Source organism: Sus scrofa, chromosome 9 (genome assembly GCF_054392235.1).
Source record: "Sus scrofa isolate SSC_HxYL_T2T_F1_AM1 chromosome 9, Sscrofa_HxYL_maternal_Yorkshire_Landrace_v2.0, whole genome shotgun sequence".
In the NCBI taxonomy this organism is placed as follows: domain Eukaryota; kingdom Metazoa; phylum Chordata; class Mammalia; order Artiodactyla; family Suidae; genus Sus; species Sus scrofa.
This window is the reverse complement of record NC_139391.1, coordinates 133,904,644-133,925,279: the sequence shown is the minus strand read 5'-3', so window position 1 is coordinate 133,925,279 and position 20,636 is coordinate 133,904,644. Positions and strand designations below refer to the sequence as shown.

The 20,636-nt window shown below is 44.0% G+C and overlaps 1 protein-coding gene and 1 long non-coding RNA gene across 8 annotated transcripts in view; both read right to left on the bottom strand.

The window, feature by feature from the left end:
• The window catches only part of PTPN14 (protein tyrosine phosphatase non-receptor type 14), a 365,153-nt gene that overhangs the window by 91,547 nt on the left and 252,970 nt on the right, over positions 1–20,636 (bottom strand). For all 7 annotated transcript variants that reach the window (XM_084978023.1, XM_084978022.1, XM_084978026.1 and 4 more), the window contains one exon: positions 14,429–14,598. In XM_084978023.1, the coding sequence (XP_084834149.1) occupies positions 14,429–14,598 (170 nt within the window). The remainder of the gene's footprint in view (positions 1–14,428; positions 14,599–20,636) is intronic.
• Positions 6,845–11,891, bottom strand: LOC146400198 (uncharacterized). Its single transcript, XR_014816528.1, has 2 exons — positions 11,774–11,891; positions 6,845–10,636 (listed from the first exon to the last, which is right to left on the bottom strand). It is a non-coding gene; the product is annotated as an uncharacterized LOC146400198 (long non-coding RNA).

The window sequence follows — 20,636 nt, the reverse complement described above, 5'->3', positions numbered from 1 at the left end:
TGTTTTTGAACTACATTTTATTCCCAGCTATTATTTTCCTTGAAGATTAGACTGACTACCAGTTGATGCCATCCATGATTGATTCCACCAATCATTCAAAACATACACAAATGCAGTCGGGCATCCACATAACTTGCATTGATATTTTCCACCAGCGTCTGTCTGAGTTTTCACAATTGGTCATTTATTTCAAAGATCCAAATCACTGGCCTTGTCCAGTTTTCCTTAGATCTATAGGTTTTGCTCTTTAGTTATTACTGTTAATGTCTTCTGGTGACGTTCTTCAAAACATTTGTTGTCCTGGTCAAAACCATTTGTTTTGTCTATGTTTTCTTTTTTAAAAAATAAATTTGCTTGGAGTGTATGTGACTTACAATGCTGCATTAGTGTCAGGTGTACAGCAGTGAATCATACGCATACGTATATATATCCATTCTTTAGCAGACTCTTTCCCCGACACAGGCTGTTACAGACTACTGAATAGGTTTCCCCGAGCTCTACAGCCGGTCCTTGTTACTGACTGATTTTGCATATAGTGGGTAGTGTACTTGGTATATGTCAATCCCAACCTCCCAATCCATTCCTCCTCACATCTCCCCTTTGGTAGCCATCAGTTTGGTTTCAAAATTTCTGAGTCTATTTCTGTTTTGTGAATAAGTTCTTCTGTATCATTTTTATTAGATCCCACATATTAGTGATCTCATACAATATCTGTCTTTCTCTGACTTACTTCACTTAGTATGATCATTTCTAGGTCCACATTGCTGCAAAAACAAAAACAAAAAAACAAAAAGCCACATTTGTTTCTAACATTGCTGCACCTCTCTGATTTTTGGTTAAAGTGTCTTGCGTCTGCCTTGCAATTTAGTGAAACATACGTCAAATTTGCTAGGCTCTGCTTTGAATAACGGTTAATACCTTTCTATGCTGGCAGGAACCAGTTTTACGCTGGCGAAATATCTACTTGCTCTCGCCAGCTGCAGGCACAAGCTTGACAGGCTAACCTTGAGAGCTGGGCTGCTATGAACTGAAACATGTGGTGACATGTCCCTGCCACAATGACTCCCCCACTCCTCTCACAGATGACACCAGAAAGCAGCAGTACCATCCCCTCACTGCCACACCTGGCAACTTGACACCTGCTGACACCTTTCTACTGTTTATTTCCAATGTCTCAGTTTTCCACTCTTCTAAAGGGCTTAGTGTCATCTGAAAGCTAGTCACTTTCACTCTGTGCCCAGGGCGGCAGATCACTGATTAAAAAAACCCAAAAAACAGAAACGTTAAATAACACCCATCTTAGTTCCAATCTCCACATAATGCTCACTATTTAAAGGACTCCATTCAAAGAAATGCCTGTTTTCTCTCACTCTTTGATTCTTCTGTCTAAACGACTTCCTTCCCTTGGACAAAACACATCTCTTCCAGTCCCGCAGGGTGTCTTGGTGGTGGCAGGGGGTGGGAGGGGTGGATGGGCAAAAGGCTTTTAGAAGTTTAAATAAACCCTATCCCTGGGCTCTCCCACGCCTGCATTCTTGGTTCACCTAAAACTATCCCAGTACCAGCTTAAGAGCCAGGCTTCTGTCCCTAAGCGGCTGTGTGACTGTGGACAAAGTCCCTTTACCTCCCTAGTTCTTTCTTCATCGCTACAGTAAACCAACTGGACTCCGCAATCTGTGGCGTTTCACACCTGCATAAAAAACTATGATTCTAGAAAAGCCTAATCCGTCTCGAAACCGTACTTTGTCAAATAGGCTATGTTTGCTTAAAATTTGGGTTTTTTTTTTTGGCCTACAGGACATCAGCTTTTTGCTGATGGATAGAATTTTCTACGAGTAATCAGCACTGAGGCAGGTATTGAAAGCAAGAAGGAGGGAAAGCATGAAAACCTTGAGCCCTGTCTGCACAGCGTCAAGTACAGGAACATGTCATCTAGCACCTTGGAATGATGTGACACAGAAAACTGTCAACTGAGAAAAAGGGTACAACCTAAACCTTGGGAGTTATGTTTCATTTAGCAGACAAAACTGAGGACTTAAGCCCGGGACACAGCATCTCAGATAACCCCGAGGGGCTGCTCCAAAGACGCAAGGAGAAGAGCCAGGATATAGGAATCTTTGCAACAAAGACCAGGCGGTCGGAACACCAAAAATCACTGTGAATTAAGGAAAACCAGACATCTCAAGTTAAGGAATGTAGCCCTTTTCTATGTATGGGAAGATGCAAAGCCTGGGCTCATTCCTTTGATACACACCTCAGATATCTGGGGCCAGTATGCTGTTTTCCCATCCTGAGTCTCCTGGGGGCTGCAGTGGTAACTGCTAAATCTCTAGCGGGCATTCTTTATGTCTCCATTCTGAGTTCCCTCGAGGCTCACTGTTGGGGTGTCTGTAAAGTGATGGCTTGATGGCTGCAACATCCTTTGTTTCCTGATATGGCAGGTGATATTTTTCATTCACAGAACAAACTTTTCCAACTAGAACGTAAAGAAAATGATACTGTCATACCCAGCTGGACCATCTACAGTTTCGGGTAGGTGGCTAAAGTGTTAAGACAGCTGGACTCTGAGTGGCATAAAGCCAACAGAGCCAATCCAGAGATGTGGGTTGATCCCAGTACTGAAACGCACTTCAACTTATATGGAAAGTACAAGTATTATCGATCACAACCGAAATACCTGTAGGGCCAGCAGGTCACATGAAGGACTTGGCGTTGCTGACTATAACACCTCAAGGAGTTGGGGAATTGGGCAAACTAGAGAGCATGTGCCTCTTTGCAAGGCATCTCAATTCAATTCTTTGAGAAAGTGGTCCAGGTAAAACAAAACCCACCAGTAGGTCAGAATCAGCTCTTATGATGCCAGTTTATAATCTCTGACCTTACAGGTTACTTCAGCCCTCCGGGTTTCTTTGCTGGCACTTTAGGAGGAACTAACCCGCCTGTTTCTCTGGTAAAGCGGGGGCGTACAGGAGATGTGCACAGAAGTATTCCTCTGGCCAATGTGAAAGATTCAACTAATTTGATGGATGAAATCTCCACTCATTAGCAATAGAGCTTCTATTAGGAAAAATATCCACAGAGAATGATAATAGTGCCCACTTCCTAGGGTTCTAGTGAGGACGGCAAAAGATCATCACTTAAGACACACGGTGTACACAATGCAGATGGGCCAAAGAACACCTGAAAAGATGTTCAACATCGCTAATTATTAGAGAAATGCAAATTAAAACTGCTATGAGGTACCACCTTACACCAGCTAGAAAGGCCATCATCAAAAAGTCTACAAGCAAACACCAAATGCTGCCAAGGGTGCAGAGAAAAGGGAGCCTCTTACACTGTTAGTGGGAATGTAAACTGGTACAACCACTATGGAAAACAGGATGGCGGTTCCTCGGAAAACTAAAAACAGAACTGTGGTATTATCCAGCAATACCACTCCTGGGCATCTATCTGGAGAAAACCATAATTCAAAAAGATACATGGACCCCAATGTCCACTGTAGCACGATTCACAATAGCCAAGATATGGAAGCAACCTAAATGTCCATCAACAGAGAATGGATACAGTAGAAGCGGTCATGTACACAATGGAATACCACCGTATTCCATGAAAAGAATGAGAGAAAGCCATTTGCAGCAACACGGATAGACCTAGAGATTATCACACGAAGTGAAGTTAGTCAGACAGTGAAAGACAAACATCATATGCTATATCACTTACAGGTGGAATCTAAGGATACAAATGAACTCACCTGCAGAACAGAAACAGACTCGTAGACTTTGAAAACAAGTTTATGGTTACCAAAGGGGACAGGTGGGGGGTAGGCAGGGATGGACTGGGGGTTTGGAACTGGCACATGCACACTGAGGCACATAGAATGAGTGGTCAACTGGGACCTGCTGTATGGCACAGAGAACGCTACCCAATACTCTGTGACCATCCATGTGGGAAAAGAATCTGAAAGAGAATGGGTGTGTGTCCATGTGTAACTGAACCACTTTGTTGTACAGCAGAAATTATCACAACACTGTAAGTAAACTATACTTCTTTAAAACTTTAAAAAATGGAGGGGGGGGAGATACTTAGTGGAGCACCTTGTCCATAAATGCGGGCTGCTCTTATGATCGCTATTGTTTGATTCTATCAGGTGACAGGATACAAACTACCTTCTCCCACAGAACCTCACAGCATTATCATAGTCTCAGCCTGCCTAGGTTTAGAGGTCTTGTATTGGGCCAGAAAACAGCTATAATGACGTAAAGCACAAAAAAAGGATTCTGGGCTTTCTGGATGCTGCTTTACCGTGTGAATATGGCACACCCGGCCCTCCTCCTTCCCCACCCTCTCTGTCCCAAATTAAGGTCCCAGCACAGAGGTCCCAGGGACAAAGGGTTCTAACACATCTACTTCCTGTGCTTCCCCTGCTTCCCAAGACTTTTAAAAACCCCAATGTTGAAATTAACACACCGTTCCCAATCCCACCCATTATAATGATACCCCTACAAATCCCAGGAGTACTTTCTAAAGAAGTAGATGTCTTTAAAAAATTCATAGAGCATAGCCGGCAGGCTCTGACACGACAAAGCACCGCTTCCCATGCTTCTGTTTATTTTTCCCCTCACTCCACCCCTCAGTTAAAGGTAAACAGTGCTGTGTGGGATTATCACGTTCTCCTCGGCTTTTGAAAAAATAGAATATTCTAAAATTTTAGTCCACAGTCCATTATAAATCTTTATTATTTCATGAGTCAAATGTCGGATCCTTCTCAGTCTTCTACAATGTAACTCTGATAAAGAACTGATAGGGATGGAGTAGGCACAGGTAGTTTTAGAAGTCCCAATAAAGGACCACAGATAATGAGGGAAACTTAGGGGACAATTGGGAGATCACTCTAAGTAAATAAATTGCTGAACAAAAGCCATCAGAACAAGGCAGAGCTTCCTTGCCTGCCCGCCTGCATCTCTCACAAGTGTCCTATCCTAATAAACCTATTTCTTGCCTATCACTTTGTCTCTCGCTGAATTAATTCCTTCTGCACAGAGACATGAAAACCTGAACCTTGGTGAGTCCAGACACAGGGCGAATGATTCTAATTTAAAATGGTGGGTTCAGGTCCCCATCTGTGTTCTGGCTGGTTCAGGCTGCTCGTGCTGTCAGTTTCAGAACCATGTGGGATCAGTGAACGAGTGCATACACAAATGAATAAATGTACCTTTGAAAATCAAGGAAGGCACAAAGAACCAAATGACTACCCTTGCCTAAGAAATCAAGTCATTTTCAAAACAGCTCAAGAGAAACACATGATTTTTGTTTGATTTTGAGAATTTCAGACTAGATCATCAAGTACTAATACTCATTAACCATATGATTGAAAATGAGAATTTGAACACTTTAAAAGCAAATGGTTTTGTACAACATTGTAAATCAACTGTACTTCAATAGTAAAAAAAAATTAAAATCCACACACTAGTGAGCAACATAAATGGTTTTTTTTTTTTTTTTTTTTTTTTTTTTTGCTATTTCTTGGGCCGCTCCCGCGGCATATGGAGGTTCCCAGGCTAGGGGTCTAATCGGAGCTGTAGCCACCGGCCTACGCCAGAGCCACAGCAACGCGGGATCCGAGCCACGTCTGCAACCTACACCACAGCTCACGGCAATGCCGGATCCTTAACCCACTGAGCAAGCGCTGGGACTGAACCCGCAACATCATGGTTCTTAGTCAGATTCGTTAACCACTGCGCCACGACGGGAACTCCCATAAATGGTTATTATTTTTAAGCAAAAAGAAAAGAAAAGAAAAGAAAAGAAAAGAAAAAAGCAGCAGAGTTTTTTTTGAAGTATATTAATTACTTCACCTATTTTGGGGGAACTTTGCTTTTTACTAATGATTAAAACATAAATAAGCATATCTTGTTTTATAAGGGTGAAAATTAAATGTCAGATGCACTGAAGAACCCTAACAATACATGAAGTCTCCTTTTGAAATTTAGAACTTTTAACACCTACAAGTAATACTAATAATGTCAAGTGATATTACTAAAGAATACTGATTTATTTTACCATTTTTTTTCACCTGCCTAAAGGGAAAGAACATCAAAGAAAAACCTAGATTGTATCTAAGTGTGAATTTCATTTTATTTGTGTACACCTCATTATTCTCATGGAAGAGGGTTGCCTACATAGCTATCTCCCTACATAGTCTTGCAAATGAGATCTTTTTGCCAGGCAAGGAAAGAGAAGGATAAAAAGTAATTCCATGCATTTGGAAGACTTGGTACAATGCGGCAGACATGAAGGTGTGCCTCTGATTTAATCAGAAAAAGTATAAACTTTGTGGAGTCATCTTCACGGCACAAACGTGAGGAAATCCTCGTTGAGGATTGAGATAAGCGAGTTGGCCAGCTTTCCTAAAGGAGATTCAATTGATTTTGGAGTTCCCGTCGTGGCTCAGTGGTTAACAAATCTGACTAGGAACCATGAGGTTGCGGTTTGATCCCTGGCCTTGCTCAGTGGGTTAAGGATCCACATTGCCGTGAGCTGTGGTGTAGGTCGCAGATGCAGCTCGGATCCCATGTTGCTGTGGCGCCGGCGTAGGCCGGTGGCTACAGCTCAGATTAGACCCCTAGCCTGGGAACCTCCATATGCCATGGGAGCAGCCCTAGAAAAGGCAAAAAGACAAAAAAATAAAAACCAAAGGAAATTCAATTGATTTTATAACAGCTCCCCAGACTCTGCAGGATTTTCCAGTAAGTCAATCTAGGAGCAGAAATGGTTACAAGAGCTTTGATCCTATTTTCATATTTGCATAGACAGTGAAAATTTTGTTTGTGTTCCCCTATGGGGGTTTTTCGTTTTTTTGTTTTTAAATTTACTGTTTCTCTTTCATCGCACCCATGATCCACTCAGATCCACTTATAGCTAAGAGTAAGTTACAAGGTAACAACGAAACAAGCAGAGATGAATGACCAGAGATGGACGTAGGAGGCTGTCCTGGGAAGAGGATCAGAAAATGCAAAGGCAGGGTTCATTATTCAAATTGATTAAGGATTTCCGAAGGGCAACAGGGATACACTAAGCAAAGCACGGGGCCTTTCTGATGTGGGGTCCTGAGCAACTGACCACAGAGGTCACAGGCCCAGGAAGCTGGTCCTGGAAGGCCCCCCGGCAGGCTCTCCTGAATTCACGAAAACATCTCGAAAGCCTTCTCCGGGAAGTAAGCAACGTCGGCCACGGAGGCCTGACAACCTTAAAGCTCCAATAAGCCAAATAGGTGGAAGCGAAATAAAAGCTGCTTGGAGACACAGCTCTTTTCGGGAGACAGAGGTAGTGAGATCTGTTCATTTTTACACTCCCCCGATGCGCAACGTGGCTAACACGAAATAGGTACGCAAAGCTCGAAATGAAAAAATAGTGCAAATGGCAACGAGCATTTTCGTCACCTAACCTCCTTTGGGAAAGCAATTCCTCCTGCCTTCGAGATGGCTCTGTTTCTGGCAGACAGCCGTTCTCCTCTCTCATCTCATCATACAGGACATCAGCCACACAGAATACTATTTGAGATTAAATCCCAATATATCAACAGCATCTTAAAATATCTGGCAGAAACAACTCTGTCCTCAGCCATCATCAGAGAGAGAACAAATTCCCATTCACCCGCAGGCTGGCCAGGAAGAGGATTTGCCCTACTCAGCAAGTTATATTATCCACGGGGAATTCAGGCTGAATCTCAAATCTGCCTTGAAGGGAGTTCCTATTTCCTGGCCCACTAGGAAACTTTCAATAGCCATTAACATGACATTTCCAAATAAGAAAAGAACTCAGAGAACCGGAGGAACCAAATAAATGCTGTTATAAAAGGAAATGGAACTATTACCATCATTAGAGCTTTTTAAGAGACGTTTTAAACACGGGTGGAACACTGGCTGGTTTACAATAGCACTCGAGGCAGATGGCGAGAAACTAAGGGGGAAACCATAGGTATTTCCAAGGAAGGTATGGTGCTGAAAGCACTTCTAAGTCATTGCAACCACTTCTTGAAACCTAGTTTAAAAAAAAAAAAAAAAATCCAAACATCATTTTGACCTTTAGGGGGATGGGAGGTTTCACCTCATCTGGCTTTGCCGTCCTTATGCCAGAGGCCCAAAATAGGTAACAGGAAGAAGAGGGGGGGTATGCACCCACCCCCCCTGCACCAAAGGCAAACAATGGAATAACGTGACTCCCTGGTCCTTCACCGTCACATTGAAAATGCACTCACGCTCTCAAGTTTCCAGTGTGGGCATTTCTTGCCAGCTAGTGGCATGACATCTTGTCCACTAAGTTCTTCCCAAACAGGAACAACCTCTAACATCGGAGTATGCCCCATACAAGCCCATACAGAGATTGGCAGTTTTGTCTGTTTGTTTTTGCTTTTTAGACTCTCACCCAAGGCATATGGAAGTTCCCAGGCTAGGGGTTGAATTGGAGATGTAGCCGCTGGCCTACGCCACAGCCACAGCCACGGCCACGCCAGATCTGAACCACATTTGCAACCTACACCACAGCTCATGGTAACGCCGGTTCCTTAACCCACTGAGCAAGGCCAGGGATCAAACCCATATCCTCATGATACTAGTCGGGTTCATAACCTGCTGAGCTACAATGGGAACTCCCAGGATGAAACCTTTTTTTAAATCCTTCTGGAAAGAGCTGCTAGGCAGTATGAGCAGACTAAACTATAGCTTCACAGTCCAGTACTTTAGAGAAGTTGGAAGATGTACAGAAAACAGTGATTCCCAAGAGCAGAGCGACCCACAGAGGCAGCACACTTGCTGGATGGAGGGGGCTTGGAACAAACAGGTCCCGCAGACCTGGAGTTGCCACCCAATGAACACCGTGGGCTAAGACAGTCCGTGGCCAGGAGAGCCACTGCACTGGCCACGGCAGGGGTTCCACTGCTTTGCATCTAAACAGTGCCCACCTCTAGGAGGTGACAGGCCGCCTCCACAGCAGGCTACAAACGTGGCCCTGAAAAGTTGGAAGACGCTCCTGGGCCCTGTGCAGACCGACCGTTCAACAGGGATGATGCAAAGACAAACACATTCTGGCAAAAGAAAAATGCTTCAGAATTGAAATTTCTTTTTAATTTTTAAAATTTCTTTTTGTGTATGCCCACAGTATACAGACGTTCCTGGGCCAGGGATCGAACCTGTGCCACAGCAATGACCTGAGCCTCTGGAGGGACCATACCTAAGCTTAACCTGTGGCGCGACCAGAGAACTCCCAGAATTGAACATTTTAAAAACCAGGCATGCAGTCAGCAACTTCAACCCTGAAACCAATTAAATGCCCTCTTCAAAAATTACTTTTTCTCGGACAAGTTTTTGCTTCAGTCTTGAAAAAAACGAAAGCGGGACTTCCTCCCTGGAGGAAGTCTTGGAAAATCCCCAGACCTAAACTGAAAGCAGTGATCTTGGCCAGCAGCTTTCTGGCTTCCCCTGGCTATTATTAAGGACCCTTCTGTTTGACTAAGAATTTCTCCACCTCTCACAAACCATCTTTTTTCTTTCTGTGTCCAGAAAAAATGCGAAAACCATGTGTTTATAATGAGCCTGTTGCTATGCACATCCTTAAAACACATGACAAAAATCTTTCCTTTGAGTGAGGAGGAGGACAGAACAGGGGAAGACGGAGTGCTCGCCAGAGTCCCTCTGCCGAGCAGAAAAGCTGGCCAAGAGGCATAGAAGCAGCAAAGCAAAGTGGAAAAAATTATGGTGGTCCCGGTCCCTTGATTCATTTCAACCCATGGGGGAAAGCTAACATTTTCAAAGCTCCAAGGTCATGTATCCCACAGTTTAGAGCAGGACGAACAAATTCCCTTCCTAATCTCTTTAATGCCTATGGTTTCGTGATTCATCCTCCATCTGTCCACTAGCGCGTCCTTTCTCACCAGCTTTTCCATACTTCTGCAAGAATGTCAGGAGTTGGGTGGGGTTTTTCTCCTTTCAGGTGGACGTCTGTGTGTGTTCTCCTTTGCATATTTTGGTCTTCTCATTCAATCACCCCCTAAATGCTGGTGCCAAACTGTCCATTTGGTCCCCAACTCAACCACAGTATCTTGGCAGATTTCCCTCCCTTATGAAACTATTTGTTCTTCAAAAGTCCCATCCGGGAGATGAGATGAGACGCAGCACATCAAAATTCATGTCAGAAAGACAGGGCTTCTCACGAGTTCCTGCTGTGGCTAGTGGTAACGAACCCAACTAGTGTCTGTGAGGATGCAGGTCCAATCCCTGGCCTCGCTCAGTGGATCAAGGATCCGGTGGTGCCACGAGCTGTGGTGATCCAAGCAGATGGGGCTTGGATCTGGCATTGCTTGTGGGCTTGTGGCTGTAGCACAGGCTGGCAGCTCTGGCTCCAGTGCAGCCCCTACCCTGGGAATTCCCATCATATGCCCCGGGCATGGCCCTAAAACGCAAAAAGCAAAAAACAAAAAACCCCAGAGCTTCTCAGCTGTCTACCTTAAAAAATCTGGACTTGATCATCTTAATAAAGTCAAACACCTTCTTCAACCGTTTGCAATCAACATCATCCTCCAATTTCTGATGCTTTGTTCCAAATACGCTATGGACCTGCAAGTTTTCAAGTGTGGGACAGTCTGAAGACAAGAAATGAAATACACATTGTTTAAACATATTTTTCTTTCACTACCATGTGTCTTTACATGGGTTCACACACACCAAAAACAAAAAACAAACCAAAAAAAAACCCCTCAGAATATTCATTCTAACTTCTCTGTCCTTATTCAGAGAAGAAATGGCTGGATCCAACTAATGCTATGGACCCTGTTTTACTGTCAAAGAGAAGTAGCCAAAACCACTGCTGCAAACATGCGTTGGGTGAAAACAAGTTTGGTTGGCTCCAGACAAAGGCTTATTTTTTAAGCACAGATGGCTGAGTGGTTGCCCCTCCAAAGGGCTGCCCACAATGAAAGACAGATTCCTATTTCCAATCTACGCAAATATCTTACTCTGCAGGGCATCACAAAGACCAACTGTTCTGTGTCCGACTGCGGATCCCAGGTGCTCGCAGAGACGCCAAAGCCCATGTCCACCTGAGATGCCTCGTAACTCTGATAACAGGCTGACTGGCGAGCGAGTCACGAACCCGTCTCCTAAGGAATATGCTGCTGGGGCCTCCTGTGAAACATTTCTCTGGAATTCTGCCCCCTCATCCCGGCCACTGCTTCTCCTTGGCTCCTCTACCTGGAACACTGTGTCAGGATTCGGATGGGACCCTCAGATGCTGCTAAAACCTCCCAAGAAGATTCAGGTTCCCAGGGGCTCCTAATGACTATCAGTGGCATTCTTCAACTTGAACTCAGCTCCTCTGTTTGTCTCAAACCCAGAAATCCTGGGCACTTAAAAATGTTCTTCTGGCCAAACCAGGCCTCCTTTATATTCTAATCTATATGCCCCAAACCCAGAGTAGGTCTCAGGGACTCACACCTGAGGCACTGCTGGTGACCTGCAGCCTGCCCAGGTATATGCATTCCTCTTTTCTTTCTCTATCAATTTCCCTTTATTTACAATCCTTTTCTCTCTTATTTCTTCATCTTTCCAGCGTTGTCTTTGACTTGCTCTGATACCCCTTGGCACATTCCAATTTTAGGGCCCCTTGAGACAACAAAAATTCCTGCAATTTGAAAGGAAGGGCTGGGACCAAGAAAAAAAATTTCTCAGGCAAACCCAACTCCGAGCTTTAGACATCTTTTGCCATAAAGAGAAGATTATACCTGAAATCTCCAGAATTTAGTTCCAATGTCCGAGCCTAAAAAATGTCCTTCAAAGTTTTCAACTGTTTTCTGTTAGTTTTTCTGATCAAACAACAGGAACAGGGTTCGCTTCAAAATCCTGTGTTGAAAAAACTTATATCAACCAACCTAATTGAGAGAAAAGAAATTCTAGAGGAAAAGGACAGAAGTCCTTCCTTTTTTTTTTTTTTTTTTTTTGTCTTTTTGCCATTTCTTGGGCTACTCCCATGGCATATGGAGGTTCCCAGGCTAGGGGTCCAGTCGGAGCTGTAGCCACAGGCCCACACCAGAGCCACAGCAACGCAGGATCTGAGCCGCATCTGCAACCTACACCACAGCTCATGGCAATGCTGGATCCTTAACCCACTGAGCAAGGGCAGGGATCGAACCCGCAACCTCATGGTTCCTAGTCGGATTCGATAACCACTGAGCCACAACAGCAACTCCCAGAAGTCCTTCTTAATCTCTAGCCTCAGTCACCACTACTGCCAAAAGTTCCTACTCTAGACCTCAGTTTTTGAGATTTAAACAGTTTTTGATTCAGTTTATGGATGCAAATACTGACAGTCAATGAGGCAGCATTAAATTTACTTCTCTGGAAAATCTAAGACTGTAAAGAGCCTGAGAGGTTAACTGCCTTTTTGGTTCCCAAGTCTGGATGAACATCAGAACCACCTGAGGAATATTGTTTATTTTAAACAATACATCCTCCTGACCCCCAGTCTGAGACGTTCCAATTCAGCCTCCCGGTGTGGCCCTAGAATCCACATTCATAACAAATGCTTCAGGTAATTATGATACAGCAGGCCCTGGTCTGTCTGAGAACCACTGGTGATTCCAACACCCTCCGCGATATGGCAGTCTCCTCTTCAGGACACCACACCGACTATGCAAGGCTGCTACGGCACTTGTGCAGACCGAGGCTCTTGCCCTTTCATAAGCCTGCTTGTTCCAATTTCACATGGTTTTAATGAGTAGAAACTGTGTTCTTATGTTGAGCCAAAGCACCAAAGTCTTTCAACCCCTGGAGCTTCATGATTACCAACCCTCATTCTGTGCTCCGGAGCTGACACAGGAGTCCCTCCCCGTGAGAGTCCAAAGGCAGCTACGGCACCCTTGCAAGTCTGCTTTTTCCTAAGCTTAAACAACCTTTTCTCTGTACCCTCATAAAGCACAATCTCCGAGTCCCTCACCGTCTCAACTGTTCTCACTCCACAACAGGCCTTACAGAACAGACCTGCCTAGAGGAACCACAGCTCATTTCTTTCTCTTACAGGCTGAACTTTCTCCAGTGTGCATTAACATTTCGTCCCTGTTTCCTTTCATCCTTGTCACTCACGCTCCCGCACGTAATGGTCCGAGGGCCATGAATCACCGGGTATTTATGAACCTCTGCTGGGTTCCTAACACTGTGTAAAGTACCAACAAAGGGTTCAAAAGCGGGAAGAAATCATCTTGATTTGCTTTGAATTGATTTAAGGAGATAATTTCTTGTATAGAAAGGGATAAAGGAATGAAATTCACTTGCAAACAGTGCAAAATGCTATACAATCAAGTGCTTCAAAGGAATGACACCTGCAAGACTAACACAGGTTTCCTGGGTCAGACTGTGCGCTGCCCGTGGCCTCTGCTTAGAGAAACACCAATAGTTTGGGTGAAAAAAGGAAGATGGAAACTCTCACCTTGAACTGTCTATAAAGACTTCACTGCCTCCTTATTTCAGAAATTTAAAATCTAAGAATGACACAGGCAATCATCAAGTAGAAGACTGTTCTTCCCACCCAGGCGTCGTGGGCATTGCTTCCCAGGCACGCTGGAGGCCATGACCCAAGTAAAAAGTTTAAAAGAGAAGGTTATTTAGAAATAATCATTTGATGAGACACCCCCCCCCCACCTGCATATTTTAACCAACACCACCAAAAACACAACTGGCTCATTCACAGAATCACAGACTATCGGAATGTTCGGGACTTACGCAAATCCCTCACTTTACAGATGAGGGAGAAATGTCATTTTGAAGCTAGCAGGTGGCTTTCCCAGGGGAGGCAGCCAATGAGCAGGAGGGCGGGGCTGGTCCCCAGGTCTCTCTGCTGCTGGCTTCCCGTCCCCTGGTATCGAACCCACGGCACCCGAACTGTTACTCTCCCAGCAGGTTCCTCAACGACATTCCCATCTTCAGTGACCTTCTCAATCCTCAAACCCAAAATCTGCTGATGCATGTCATTTGGGGACATTTTGAGGGAAGGAATAGACCAAACAATATTAGGTGGTTCCTTTTCCATTAAATTCTAGCATATTTATTTTACTCGTAGTCTTCAACGAATACTTCTATGCTTGCTAGACACAAAATTCCACCTGCCTTAGGATCACTGCTACCTCACTTGCAATAGAGGGAACCATTGGGTTTAGTCCCATGCGTTCAAACAAAAAATCCGAACGCTGCAAAGCAACTGGGAAACAATCTGCAACAACCCCACCCTCTCCCCCACTACACACACACACACACACACACACACACACACACACACACACAGGCACCCCTAAATCAACCAGCTCGTCTACTTCATCTGAAGCCTCACAGTTAATCCACACCCTTATACAGAACATGGATTAAAAAAAAAAAAAAAATGCACCTACCTCGTGGCCTCTTGCTGAAGCCATGACACATTTGGCACATAGAACATGACTCCAAAGAAAAGCAGAGGCTCATTAGCAAATTTGTCCAGATGCTTCTTCAGAGGCTTCTCCAGCTCCACCCATCGTGCTTGCTGGCTCTTGCTGAGAAACCAAAGGCCGAAGTAGTGCGTCTAGATAAAAGGGTAAAATAGCATCAGTGCACGCTAACCAGGGGCATCTCAAGACCACACGGCAGGTAAGATGCCGGCCCCTTACCTCATCTTTGGATCCCCAGCCCACACACAAGGATCCAACTTTTCCTTTTTAACGATGAGTCAGATGAAAGGAAACCAGAGGCCCACAAAACTGTAACCCACCCTGAGTCTCCAGATGCAGGGCTCTTCCCCACTGCTGCTGTCTGTTCGTGTGGGTGCTGATGCACCTCTGCGAGGTAGGGGGACGGTGCAGAGTGGGGATGGCGCAGACTTAAGTTCCCAAGCCTGACTATGCTGTGCTTTCTGGATGCATCGCGGTGGCACGCGGGGCACGCCAGCAGAGGCAAACACAGCTCTCGCACCTGCTGCAGGGTAACTTACCGCTCAGCTCCTAACATGATACCTTCTGCCAACTTTAAGCTTCCACCCTGTAGAAGATTTTCACACAGCAACAGATTTCGACACAAAGCTGACCCACCCTTTCTGAGCTTTAATGAAATACTTCATTGCACAAGAATGATGGCAAATCGCTCCCCCACAATAAGTGTGGAGAGCGGAAGATGCCCCCTTCACAGCTGCCACAGGAGCCCCAGCAGTGGCTGTTCTTGGCAGGTTCTGGGGGGATTTGATAGATGAAAGTGAGATTTTCACCCTTAGATTTGAAGCTACACCGAATTTAGTTTTAAACAATGTGCTCAATGATTAAAACAGGTATTTTTATACATCCAATCCTGTCTTTATATTAACTCACGCCAGGATTTCAGGATTAGCACAACAGTCACCAAAAAAAATAGATCACCGCTTTTGAAGCATTCTTTTATATTTCAATTATAGCCTAGAATGGTTTACAGCACACCTGGAAATCTGCCTTCAAAGGAATGATTTCATGACAATGTTTCATTTCCAAAGGCATTTTTGTGCAGACGGTCCCACTCCAGCTGGCTGCCCCCTCAACCACACTACAGATCCATCTCCACCACCAGCCCCCCCAAATCTGTAAGAAAGCCCCTAGAAAGCCAGACACGTCCTTGCCGACGTAAAGCTGCAGACCCAAATACTCTAAAGGATAATTTTAAACAGGTGTACTTTCAGATGGGACCACACCCTCCAGGACATTCCACAGGGCAAGTCCACACCAGAAACCCTTGTATTTCTGGAGCAGCAAAACACCTACCAACAGAGCCAAGGTTATATTTCCATCAACTCAGACCAACTTGCTTGAGCGAATTCTGACCCTATTGTTCACTTCGCAGCTCCAGTGAGCCCACGCGTTGTTCCAATGGAGCTGATGACATGGACGAAAGGAAACGGGGCTGAACAGAGTGAAACCAGGCTTGGAAGCCAGCTCACCTCCAAGCTTTTACAGCTCGCTATCGCACTACCTTTGTTTGAGTGACCGAGCCTTCCAGCGTCTCAGAGCTTTCCCAGCTGTAAAATGGGTTGGTGGTTACAACCATCACCCCCAGGCTGTCAGGGGTGTAAGAGCGAATGCCGGTCCACCACGCATGTGCCCATGTGACGTAACTACCTCCTCAACAGCGCTTTCTGCTACTCCTCCTCTCGCCCTCCTCATCCTCAGCAAACAAAAACAGGCAAGCCTCAGGAATCCCTGGCATGAGCACTACCAGCAACCCTTTCAACCACAGATTCAGAACACAGACGTTATCTGGGAATAAACAAGAGAGAGCAGGCAATAGCAGAAGCTGAAAGGTCTATAACTAACACGAAAACCTAAAAGGTAAAAGAAAAAAACAACCACGAAGCAGTGCCTCCCTGAAGATCTTCTTGAGTCTCATTGCAGGTGTTTATGGGACGCTGGAAGATCACTCTGATGCTCTCCTAGGGGATCGATGATGTAGGCTTGGGCTAGCCTTCCAACGAGGCAATCTGGGTACTTAATAAACCCTCAGGAAACGGTCCAGGGCGGCTCTGCCTCATACCGAAATCCTCTGCGGAGCACAGTGTCACCTAAGGACTTTCCACCGCAGTCACGATGGCTGGGAGTGCGTTTGCATACAGTAAATGAGGTAATGCATGTCAACAGTGACAGGGTCTGTGATAGTTCTTTCAGTTGGCAAAGGGCCCTTTCATAAGCACGGCTGGAGAGATGGAGGGCAAACGTTGCAATTGCTAAACAGGCCGAAAATGCCGGAGTATCTTTCACTGAGCGTAGTCTTGACATTGGAGCTATGATTTCTTTTTTAATTAAAGGTATATTTGATTTACAAGGTTGTGCCAGTTTCTGCTATACAGCAAAGTGACTGAGTCATATATATATATATACACACACACACACACACATTCTTTCTTTTAATATTATTTTTCAGCATGGTCTATCCCAGGAGACTGGATATGATTCCCTGTGCTATACTGTAGGACCTTATTATCTATCCATTCTACATGTAATAGTTTGCATCTATTAACCCCAAACTCCCAGTCCGTCTCATTCCCTCCTCCTCCCTCTCTTGGCAACCACAAGCCTGCTGTAGATAGCTTCATCTATGCCAGATTTTAGATTCCCCTCTTATGCGATATCATATGGTATTTGTTCTTCTCTTTCTGACTAACTTCACTTACTATGATAATCTCTAGTTGATTTGATGTTGCTGCAAATGGCATTATTTCATTATCTTCTATGGCTGGATAGTTGGAAGCATGACGGCATGACCCATACTTCATTCAGATTATAGCATTCACTCAAATTGGTAACATTCAAACTATACAGAGTCCACGATGATGGCATAAACATTCTAAAATTGATTTTGAGAAAAAATTAAAATTTTTTTTTACTACTTCTATGCTTTGAAGGCCAGTATTTTAAATTCCCTTTTCTTGGAGTTCTCTTTGTGGCTCACTGGGTTAAGAACCCAACTAGTATCCATGAGGATGCAAGTTCGATCCCTGGCTTCGCTCAGTGGGTTAAGGACCTGGCACTGCTAAGAGCTGCAGCATAGGTCACAGACGTAGCTGGGATCTGGCGTGTCTGTGGCTGTGGCATAGGCTGGCAGCTGTAGCTCTGATTTGACTCCCAGCCTGGGAACTTCCATATGCAGCAGGTGCAGCCATTAAAAATAAATAAATAAATTTCCTTTCCTCATTCCCACCCAATCATTAAACCAGACCTGATCTCCACCTCACCCCACCCTCAAAAAGCACCCTGAGAAAGAATACTGCACAGAGTACACATACACCCACATGCACACATATAAAAGGAGGATGATGAGGGTACAAGAGAAATCAAGGCTTGGTTATAGTCTTGAACCATAATTAACAGTATAGAACGTCAAAGAGGAGTTCCCGTCATGGCGCAGCAGAAAAGAATCTAATAGGAACCATGAGGCTGTGGGTTCAATCCCTGGCCTTGCTCAGTGGGTTAAAGATCTGGTGCTGCCCTGAGCTGTGGTGTAGGTTGCAGACGCGGCTCGGATCCTGCGTCGCTGTGGCTGTGATGTAGGCCAGGAACTGTAGCTCCGATTTGACCCCTTGCCTGGGACGCTCCATGTGCCAGTTTAATTAGAAAATTAAACTCCAAATAACAAGGTAAACCACTTCTAATGCCAAAACCCAATTCATGGCCTAAGACTTTTTTGTTGCTGCACTGCAGCCTTTTACAGAGGCCAGAGTATTTCTGGGTGACTTGCCATGTGTTTATCCAATGAAACAATTATTTAATCATTCATGAAATGAGATTCCAGTGCAGGGGAGGCAGGGAACCCGGAGCACACCATTTCTACCTACTATGGCCAGAATGACCTCTGCTTAGAAGTGCTGGATTCAGGTATCTAGGAGGAAAAAGTCCATCTATGAGCATCCTATTCGCAAAGTCTGGTGAAGCTCCGCCCCAAGTAACCTTCCCCACTCTCCACCCCACCCACTTCCTTCTTCCTCTAGCCATATCCCCACTCTGGAGTACATCGTAGAGGAGAAAGACCTAGTCTCAAAATTCTTACCCTGCTCTATTCAACTTCACAAGGCAGCACAGTTATTCAGCCATGTCTACACAGTTCTCACAGGAAACGGACTCAGAACCCAACCTCTCACTTAAAGTAAAATGTGCACCAATGAATGTCCTGGAATTCGGCCAAGGCGCCATCAATCCCATCAGGCCCAGAGGAGACCACACCAGGCCTGTTGCTGTGAATTCTGCATTGAGTTTGTTGCAATGATAAGAAGATAAAAAAACTGGTTCCCAGCGTAAGGATTCAATTGCTTTGAGAAAGAAACAAACAAACAAACAACGTAAGAAGAGCCACACTAACCTATCATTTTCATGTGAGAAGTTTCCTGTTTTATTTGGTTTGAAGTATTGCATTTTAACAGAGAAACATAAATGTATGCAAGCACTCAATAATCTGTTTCTTCAATGGCAGATTGGTGTGCAAATACTTCAGTGTCAAAGTAAGATCCCTCTCTCAGTATCATGAAAAAGACAATAGTGACTAAAGGGCTTGAGAAACAGCTTGGGATGTTTTGACTCATTTGTTCATTTGTTTGTAAATACAGTCTTATTCCCCATAGTGGCTATTACTAGGGAAAGATTTTTTCTTTAAGAGTTTTGTTTTTCTAGTTTTATGACCAATGACACAGCTTTACTGCAAACTATTTGTAAGGGTTACAGACACAGTCTTGGCAATTACCAGGGATTAAATCCACAAACTTATCTCAAGCATTCTGAAGAGTTAATTATCCAGAAGCAAAAGTTTAAAATATCTCACATTAAGTTGTAATAGGTTCCCTGCGGTAGTCAGTATATTTTGGTTGTAAATTAAGAATCAGAGGTGGAGGTGCCTCCATATAAAACATACAGGAATTACAAACAAGCATGAACCCTTTCACTGAGGCATGGAAAACTCTTCAAAAGATGACTAGACACAGACTGAAACAGCACTTCATGCCATCACATTCCAATGCTTTTGGAAAACAAACCCTGTACATCAGTTGGAAAACTGCAGAAAACAACTTGTGTGCAACCAACCTCTGCTCTGGGTAGGTTTTTGGGATTTCCATAACCGACACATGTATAATTATCAACTGCACCATCTTCATTTTCCTAGGCAATCTCTTCATCAAAGTACAGGAAAAGAAACTGCAGACTGACACTGACCCCAAAAGCAAATCTCAGAGCCAAGAAAAACCACTCTCCTGAGGCTGCAAACATCATCTGGAATATACAAAAAAAAAAAAACAACAACAAAAAAAACCAAGACTTGGGGATAATTTCACCTACAATCTCTGTATCTAGAAACTAGGCCCTGGTGCCAGTTTACCTGATAGAATTGACATGAAGCTAAAAAGATTTCACATCATAATCTTTACAAAGACAAAAGGCAATACAAAATTTAGAAATCGCCCCAACAGACTACTCTTCAATGGGTTCTTAATCATGGCTGATTATTTTAGTCCGCTGCAAATATAAACATACAGAGATATACTTAAGCAGGCTATAAAATACAGCAAATTCCACTATTATCTGACAATGCCAGGGAATGAGATGTTCCATTTAGACGAGTACTCCCATTATCACAGATAAATTCCCAATTCCCCAAAGATTAACATAAAAGCAAGCCACAGAAACATTCTTAATGTGAGTTAGCTTTTCTTTGATGATGGGAAATGCATGTTAAGTTCCTTTATCTTTATAAACCCCAGCCATTACGAAAATAGAAAAACATGAGACACTTCTACCATAGTTGATAGCTGTGGATAAATCAGCTTTCAGCAAAGATGAAAATATAAATTTGCAAAAGAGTAGGGGAATAAATTAGAGAATAATCACCTACCCTGTGAAATAGTCATGGATTTTTTTAAAAAGCCAAGGCTCTTTAGTCTAGCTTTAAGAAAGGACCAAGAGTTATCAAATTCGTTCTTCCTGAAAGTGTTGGATTTCCTAATAAAACAACAGTTCTCTATCTTGAATAGAGTTTAGCCTTGAAGAATATTCTCAGATGCCATTGTTATTTATCAATCCTCTATTTACTGTATTTCAATCAAAAATAGAGCCAAGATTATCCCTA